The sequence below is a fragment of the Phaseolus vulgaris genome, chromosome 3, assembly GCF_051622355.1.
Source record: "Phaseolus vulgaris cultivar YP4 chromosome 3, ASM5162235v1, whole genome shotgun sequence".
NCBI classification, from domain to species: Eukaryota; Viridiplantae; Streptophyta; class Magnoliopsida; order Fabales; family Fabaceae; genus Phaseolus; species Phaseolus vulgaris.
In genome coordinates this window covers 49,181,632-49,190,634 of record NC_143500.1, presented here as the reverse complement: position 1 = coordinate 49,190,634, position 9,003 = coordinate 49,181,632, and the positions used below count along the sequence as shown (strand labels likewise).

Genomic DNA, 9,003 nt, shown 5'->3' with positions numbered 1-9,003 from the left:
ATCCAAAATCTCAAGTTAATGAGTTTGTAATGTATATCCCATTTAGAAATATTTGATTATGAGTTATTCATTAACAAGAAAATGATAGTAACACAAGAAGAAGATACCGAAATAGAATATGATGCATAAAAAATATAATAATTGTTAAGTACAAAGACACATGTGTAGTTGATTGAAAAGAAAAAACTAATAAAACATGAACACAAAAGGAGAATGAGAAAAATAACATTAAAGAACAGTATAAAGAGGATCTAAAATGAAACAATTATCAAATAATCATGTTTTTAATTAAATATAACGACATTCAAAACAACCATTATAAATAAATTAAATTTAATAATAATAAAAATTTATGACAATTTCTAAACTATACTAAAAAAATATCATTTATACATGTTTTGCTAGTATTATATCCTCAAATAAAAACAATTATTTTTCTTATCTAGTAGTAATGCTATAAGTTAATTAAGTAAATATTAAAAGGTTCTGTTGCATTAAACACTTGAAATTGAAATTTGTTTTCCACAGTTTTACTATTTAGAGTATTGAAAATGGAGTGGCGGCAACAAAATATAATTGTATTAACAAGAGAGTATTTTGGTTGAAATTAAAGTATATTAAGATTATGAGATGTTTTAGAGTAAACTTAAAAATAGAGATTTTGACGGTTGAAAAGTGAAGTTATTTATTTATTTTAGAAGTATTGATTAAAAAAGAATCTTAGTGTACTATAAATAGTAAAATTGGATTAAATATGGAAGTGGTGGTAAAGAGAAAGAAGCATCACATGGGAGGAGGATCTAGCAGAGCAGAAGAGAATAGAAAATTACATATATGCCTGGGTGCGTGGTAGAAAAATGGAAGGAAGCAGATGCAGGTGAATACAATAAGAAACCCACAAGAATGCCAGAAAAGGAAAGTGTGTTGTGTATGGAAGAAGAGAGGGTGAAAATTGGAATGAGAGAGAGAGAGAAGGGGTAAAGCGCGTCCCAGAAAGGGAAACCAAAGGAGTAGTTTGTCTCAGTGAATGATGAAAGCGATCTAACAAACGAGACCACAAAGTGTGTGATAGGACCAATCACTCCTCACCCAAACTCCTACTCTCTCTGTCTCTGTCACCATCATCTCCGCACATTTCATTTTTTTTAAAAAATTTTATAATTACCATCATCACAGAAACAAACTCCACCACACACCACTTCCCAATTATTATAAAACCACACCATTCAGAAACAACTTTGTCTTTCAAAAAACAATTTTGTTCAAGTAGACCCCAATTCTTTTCCATCCCTTCAACAAATTCCATATATGGAAACGCCCAACTTAAAGGGCAATAAAGCTGCTCTCGACCCAACCCATTTGCTACATCACTTTACTCTTTTCGATTTCCATTTTTCTCACTTTCTCCACCCACCTTGTCTCACTCTCTCACCATAACTCAACCATGCTATTCTTTTCACTTCTTATTCTTATATTCACTTTTCATCTCACTTCTCACATTTCTTACACTCTTTAATGTACCTTTAACATTCTCCATGCTTCTGCTTTTATCTTTTCCTTATATTTCCCTTCAACCTTAAACCTCCTAGGGTAAAATAAAACTACTAAGAAAAGGGAAAAATAAATATGGACGTGGGAGAAAAAGAGAAATGAGTCTCACTGGGTGTAGCAGTGTCTCATTGATAGGATGCAAAGAAAAAAAAAAGATCTAAGGTGAGAGAGGCTTTAACCTATACTCAGCACTGAATTGCAGAGTTACTGGCTTTGTTTTCTTCCTTTCTTTACGTAGAATCAAGGTCCATGGCATCAAATATTTGGACCACCACCAACCTCTTCTTCTTCATCTATCTTGCACTGCCTCTCTTCATCTGACCCAACTATCTTTCATTCTTAGCTTACTCTCATAAGGGTTTGTAAAACGGGATCTTGGACCACGCTACTTCTTCATCTATTAAGCTTTCAACATATTATCAACTTTAGATATATATGCTAACATCAATTCATAAAATACCATATATATTCTCTATAAATATACACAATTTATCAATCTTACTTTTTATAAATATATATATCATGACAAACTTCTATCAAGCACACAGTTATTTCAGAACTGTTGACACATATATACTCATGTTTTATTTTATTTTTCTTATTGATTAAAATATCATTATTAAATTATTATAACAAGGATGTCGGGTGGTATATTGATTGTTGAAATATCATTTTTCATGTACAATTATGACTATGTTTAGAAACCCTTTATTTAGAGATTCGCACATTCTAAAACACCAAAATAAGGAATTTTTATTTTATCTTTGCCATCGAACGTGGATTTACAAGTTTTAAATTGTAAATCAAACACCCACGATATTATGAAATGTTAACCACAATTCAAAAATATTCCATATGTTCCTTTTAATTATTGCATTTTACAAAAAAAAATTATTTTAAAAATTTCATTATAACATAAATTAATTTTAATTATACCCTTACTTCAATTAATATGGAAAGAGAAAAATATAATGATACATAAATCTACACTAAAATATTTTTTTTTGAAAGAACTAAAATATGTAACTCACTTAAAATTACATTTAAAATAAATAAAAAATATTTCTTAGTTTAAATAAAAAAAACTTTAAAGAACTATTATAAAGCAACAATAAGGTACTTCAAAAAAATATATACAGTTTTGTTCTTGTGAACAAGGCATAAAGGTTACAATTTTTTTCCTAGCTCACCTTAAATGTCATATTCAAAAGATTTCTTGATTCTATGTATTTTTTATAATATTCATTATGGCTTCCGTCCTGTTCAAAGTCATATCACAAATGTATTGGTCAATTAAACTTCAAAAAATGCGAGAAAATGAAAAGATACTCCTTATATACATATTCATACACGCAATGCAAGTTTTCAGAGAAGTTGAAATTTCTAGCACTGCATTTTTTTACATAGATCCTACGGGAATGAACTCTGCTCTACTTAAGTAAATTTATTATACGAAGAAGAGTTCATAGTCCTACATTTATTATAGTTAAATATATCTTAAAATGTTACATTTTATGTTTTGACACTAATAATAGAGGCTTTTTTTATAATTTAGGACAATATTATGCGTTTTTATTTTTATATTTTGTTTGAATAACGAAAAGAAATAAGAGATAATTTTTTCTAAAAAAAAGATAAAATTTAAGAAAATCTCTCTTCATCTATTTAAATAAATAGAAGAGAGTAAAAGAATGAATAAGTTAGATGATATAGTTTTTTTTAGTTTAATATAAAATATCAGTATAATTTTATATGATTTTTTAAACTTCTATATAAAAAATAGTCAAAGGAAATAACGAAATAATTTATTTGCATCCTAATTAAATTACGTTTTATCTGTAATTCATCCAAAGGAAACGAAGGAAGTGTGATGATATTTCCAAGACATCATCAATGAATACTCTGGACTATAGAGGGGTTGCTTTTCCTTACTGAAATAATGTGGTTTAAAGAGTGATTAAGTTGAATAATTTTTTGGTTTATTTAATTTTTCCATTTTGGTTGTAGAACCAGGAGTTATAGAAGAAACCTAAAACTTGGGTGTTATATTAAACTATTTGAAGCATACTTTTGGTGAAAATATCTAAGATGACGGTGGTGATGACGAAAACGTGTATGCTTTAAAAAGAGATTTGAATTGTTTACCAAACACAAGGTCCAAAGAACAAATGCATGATTATTTTAATGGGAAGACTATTATTTTTGCAACCTACGAGATAACAAAGTTTATCATCAAACATTGAGTCTGATTCATTAACGAGTCAGAAGCTGTTCCCTCTCAAACTCACATGTCTACAATCGTTGAACCCAACCAATCCATTAATCAATGGCGCCTCTGTTCCACAAAAGTACATCCCCTATTATATTAATATGATACGATGAAACAAAAACCTGTGTTATACTTTTAATTAAGATTGTTATTATGCGCTTACTTTAGTTGATTGTCGCAAAGGTTAAAAGTGAGAATGGTTAAAGTGTTAAACCCTCTCAAAACCCCTTCGCCATTATACCCTTTTGGTCGCTTCTTTTTCTCTCTCTCACTCCATGTATCAGTGTCCTTTTGGAGCTTTAGACGAACAATGATAGGTCCCTCTCATCATAATGGCATTGTCTGACTGCTTTTGGCCGAGAGAACTGATTCAAAGGACACCGTTGATGGAGACTATTCATCACCATCCGATGATATTTCCAAGACACCAGAAATTAAACCATTTTGTATCTCTCTGATTTTTCCCTGCCTCCATCTCCACCCTACTCCTATGAATATATAAAAATTCCCTGCTTCATAATTTTATTTTCTTTAACTTTTTTTGCTCGTTTAAGCTTTACCTAGATTTGTCTCAACGATTTTTGTCAAGCTAAACAACCCACCATTGCCCTTCTAAGCAACCAAAGCTAGCATCTTTCCTTGGAAAAGTTTTTAAGACCAATCCCAATCCAAAGAGAAATAAGGAACAAATTGACAACCATGTGTAGGTGATAGCAATGCATCCCAAATTAAGAAACGAATAGGTGCTGTCATAAATACCACAACGCAGAAAAGCAATAAATCAGAGTTATACAAGATCATAAAATTTTAGTCAGAGCCCAGAATATCTAGTTAAAGATTTCGTCCGTTTGTTAGTTTGACTGACCCAGACCAAGACCAGAAATAAGTACCCAATTTGGATTCTTTTTTTTCTTTCATCCTTTCTTTTCACCTCAATAGTTAACAAGTTATGGTCTTGTATGGCCTTCCTAAAGGAGGTGGATGGGTTGGACATGGACACAGCCTAACACCGGATCCATTTTTACATGCTAAGAAAAGAAAATAATTTTTTTGGGGTGGTGGGGGTGATGATATTCTTAGGGAGCAGATTATGATCATTTGAATGTAACTGGCGAGGCAGAAAATTTCTATATAGGGTCATGAGGGTCTCATGAGAGTGTGGAACCCATTTTTCTGCAGCCAACCTTGAGAAGAGGGTCTTATCTGTTGTGGGAATCCTGATGATGCTGCAGCAGTTGCTAAATAATGTGGAGGCCCGGATTGCCACTGTTGTTGATCGGCCATTGACAATGAAAGATCACTTCCAATACGGCCTCCAATGCTGCTGCTGGGAAACTACATTTAATAAATAAATTTAAATACTACTCTATGCATAATAAGATGCTGCTAAAACAAACAAATAAATAAATAAATATTGGCTGACAACTCCAATACTAAAAATGTGTCTCAATGGTAATAATAGTGGGGGCTCGTGTTTCTATATTTTCTGATCTCTCTTTAATGTATGAGCTGAAATAAATTAATTGTAGAGATACCCACATGAAAATTTGGTGGGTGAATTGGAGCAAAATTTTGAAGCATTTGAGACTCTCCTCCGGGAGACCTGTAGGGACCATATCTTTGCATCTCACTGGAGGCTGGAGAATGAAGGTGGGTTTGACTTAGCATCCTCAATGCTTCACTCTCCCCGTGCACATCCCTTCCATGTGTGTCCTTGTTGCCTCTATTACATGGTTTTGGCAGTATATTCACCAGCTGAACCAAAACAAGGAACAATATTATATTACAACACTCAAAAGGAATGGACAAACCACCAAAATCTATATATATATTAATAATACCTTAGGCTTGCTTCCCCCATTTCGCCAATTAGATTCAGATGGGAGGTGTTGATCATGATTTCCAGCATTTGTGGCGTGATTCCCCAACGCCTGATTATTGCCGGCCTTTGAACTTGAATTTCCCAAACTTAAATCCAGATTATGATCTGCAGCGTTACCCGTGGATTCTGCACCTTCATAGATATACATGTATACATGCGGATTAATTAATAAAAGATAAGCACGATTATTGTAAAATAATTCTTAAAGTCCATTACTTACCGGAATTAAGCTCATTCTCATAGATGCTGGGATCAAAATTGGTTACGGCCTCTTTGCCGTTGCATTTGATGGCTGCTTTGTCATAAGCCCTACAGTGAAAATGTGCGATTAATTAAAACCCTAATGATGATTAATAGTTTAATATTCTTCGCTAGAGATGGGCCATCTAGTGAATGGAAGGTGGAAAGGAAAATAAGATATTTTACTTTGCAGCTTCAATCTCGGTGTCAAAGAGACCCAAATAAACGTACCTAATGAATCAAATGAGTTAATCTTAGTAATGACGAAGATAAGAAGTTAAGATTCTTTAGCATGAACAATGAGAAAATCTAGAAGAAAACAAAGGAGAAAAAGAAAATAAAAGAAGGCATACTTTTTCCCTAAAAATTGACCCATTCGAGCTTCCCATCTTCCACACTTGTGCAAAGTTACACCTCTATATTTGGAGCTTCCCCTCGGGAATCCAGTGCTTTGTCGGCGAAGGACGTGGACGAACTCTTCCTTGGTAAGATTGCTCATCTATATATTAACATCGCATACAGCCAAATGACGAGAATAATTCGAGATACAAGAAATAACAGTAACCGCAGGAGTATTGTAGGAGAATGAGCAGTGTTGAAGATAAGATAGATGGATGAATCCCTTTTTGAAGGAATAAAATAAAATTTGCAAACGGATCACCTGCTTCAAGTCGTCTTCATAATCTTCAATATTGAAGTTTATGTCAGCCTCGACTCCTCGGAACTTGATGGCCGCACGATCATAGGCACTGCAAAGAGAGACGAAATAGAGGTTTTTTCTTTGAGGCTCACATTTTCCACAACGAAATGTGATTTATATTTGATTCGGTTCAAGACATAGAAAAAGTTATATTACAAGCTTGGTAAACTAGAGGAGGGGGCAAGGGCTCACCGAGCAGCCGCATGTGCTGTGTCAAATCCACCTAGACAAATTTACCCAGACAAAACCATCAAGTCAGTCACCACAATAAAATTTCCCCACACACACACAACACAACACACTCACTCTTGTCTCTACCACATCATAGCTGAGACAAAAAACACAAAAGAAGAAAAAAAAAACCGTTTTAGCCGCTTAAAACAAGATTTAGGGAAAATAACTGCCACACTTCACACACACAATCATTGTTATCGTTATGCTTACCTAGATACACTTGTTTTCCACAATCCCTGCAATACCACGGACACAAACAGAACCGAAAAGAATCAAATTTTGATGGTGAGAAAAGTCCAATTTTTTAGACCCTCTGGTACACATTATTTTTTTATGAAATGGAAAGCACTAACCATATATGGGACTCCCACCGACCCGTTCTTCTGTAAAAGGTGACTCCTCTATACTGAGAACTCCTTGACCTTGGTCCTCGGCGACTCTTCTTCATAGGCTGAGAGACTTCAACTGACTTTCCAGCACCAAGTGCTTCTGATTGGCAAAATTTTACACCTACCCAGTGAGCCCGAGGGAAGGTGGAGCTTCCACCACCCGATGCAACCGCCACGTCGGCCTCTTCCACCGGAAAAAACTGTCTTGTCACAGGTGGGTGGTCACTGTCCATGGACTCATAATCTTGGGTCACAGAGAACCCGAAAATCTTGCTGCTTCGTTTCTTCATGCTTCTTCTGCCACCTTCTTCGTCCTCCTCTTCGTCCTCCTCCTCCTCTTCTGATCCGTCCTCGATTACCACAGCGGAAGAGCTCGAATTAGAAACAGATCCAACCCTTTTGCCTTTGATGTTCTCATCGTCCCCGTCGATGGAAGTCTTGAGGGAAGAACACCCTTCGGATTCCTCGTCCTTCCTCTGATCGGGTGAGTCATTGAGATCCCACATTCTAACATTAACCGAAACTAGCAACCCAGGTTTGTGCTTCTCAGTCTCACATCAAAAGACCAAACCTTTGTCTTGCCCTTTTATTTTAATTTTAATTTGGGCTGGCTAGAGCAGAAGAAATTGAAACTGCGTGCGTGTGTGTTATGGGTGTGTTGTCGCGGTTTTGAGAATAAAATAATGGAGATGCGAAAAAGGAGAAGTGGTGGAGGTAGCGAGGTTGGGAATTCAGAGAAGAAAATCAAACCTAGGACGAGTGAAGAGAGAGAGAGAAAGAGGTAGGTGTTGCAAAAATGTAGTAAAGGAGATGTTCAAAGATCTTTGTATTCCCCAACTGCCCAATACAGCATAGACGAGGCCAGTTTGAGCAAGCTTAGACGAAAGCATCTCACCCTCTCCTTAACACCCTTCCTTTCTTCTCTCTCTCTCTAACCACTTGTTTCTCTCTTTTCTTTTCAATGACTCATAATTTCATTCTCTCTCCATCTCTAGATTGTCCTTTTTCTTGTCATTCGTCACTCTCGAAAAAACAAATATTTCTATTTCTGTTTTCTTTATTATTATTTCCTCTAATTCACCCTCTCTTTCTTTCTTTCTTTTTTTATTTTTACTGTTTTTCTGTATTTATTAGAGAGGGGGTCAGAGAGATAAATAGGCGTTGAGAAAATGGGGAAAGAAAGAACCATCTCTTTCTTAAACAACTTTCCCACGTTAACCAAATCGAAAAGCATCCGGGGTGTCTTTCCGGGTCCTAATTACCCAGTAATGGAAATAGACAGCGCAAGGAGTCCTAAAGAAAGATAATTACTGAAAAATAGCTTTTGTTAGCTTCTAATCGCTAATCATTTCGCAAGTCGCAAAGCCCCTTCTTCAATCCAAGCCTCCAAGCGTTTTTATCTTTTTAGGATTATGACTAAGTTTTACCATGTGGGGTGCCACGGGAGGACAGAAAAGGAAAGTAATTAGGGGTGGTGGAGAGGGGTATTTTGGGGAAGAAGATGGAATATTAAATAATAAGTATTGAATTGAGAGTGTTGAGCAGAGTGTGGAAGGGAAAGAAGAAAGGAGAAAGAGTGAAGGGTGTTTGAGTTTGTGATAGGTTTTGGCATCAGAAAAGGAAATGAGAATAATAGTAGTAAAAGGAAACTCTTTCCAGAAAAGTCCAATCCAAGAGTACGGGAAGAGGGCCACCTTTGCCTCTTTCGTTCTCCAAGCGACCAATGCCCTTCCTACGC

The 9,003-nt window shown here is 35.1% G+C and overlaps 1 protein-coding gene across 4 annotated transcripts; it reads right to left on the bottom strand.

Moving 5' to 3' along the window:
• Window positions 1–4,548: 4,548 nt before the first annotated feature.
• Window positions 4,549–8,452, bottom strand: LOC137808283 (floral homeotic protein APETALA 2). Of its 4 annotated transcripts, none has more exons than XM_068609314.2 (10): window positions 7,230–8,452; window positions 7,087–7,112; window positions 6,835–6,865; window positions 6,604–6,691; window positions 6,296–6,441; window positions 6,129–6,173; window positions 5,923–6,011; window positions 5,662–5,828; window positions 5,360–5,575; window positions 4,549–5,155 (listed from the first exon to the last, which is right to left on the bottom strand). In XM_068609314.2, the coding sequence occupies exons 1-10, from the start codon at window positions 7,769–7,771 to the stop codon at window positions 4,958–4,960; spliced, it is 1,548 nt and encodes a 515-aa protein (XP_068465415.2). In that variant the 5' UTR covers window positions 7,772–8,452; the 3' UTR covers window positions 4,549–4,957. The 4 variants fall into 4 exon arrangements, with proteins under 4 accessions (XP_068465415.2, XP_068465414.2, XP_090155812.1 ...); XM_068609313.2 differs by having other exon boundaries at window positions 5,662–5,834; window positions 7,230–8,327; XM_090299686.1 differs by having other exon boundaries at window positions 5,662–5,834; window positions 6,799–6,865; window positions 7,230–8,241.
• Between the last annotated feature and the right edge of the window lie 551 nt (window positions 8,453–9,003).

Bases quoted from the DNA above. Each gene is read 5' to 3' on its own strand.
- LOC137808283 (XM_068609313.2), bottom strand. From the start codon at position 7,771: ATGTGGGATCTCAATGACTCACCCGATCAGAGGAAGGACGAGGAATCC. The intron at 6,866-7,086 runs GTAAGCATAACG...AAATTTGTCTAG, and splicing joins TGGAAAACAAGTGTATCTAG to GTGGATTTGACACAGCACAT. The intron at 5,835-5,922 runs GTAAGTAATGGA...ATATCTATGAAG, and splicing joins TGAGAATGAGCTTAATTCCG to GTGCAGAATCCACGGGTAAC.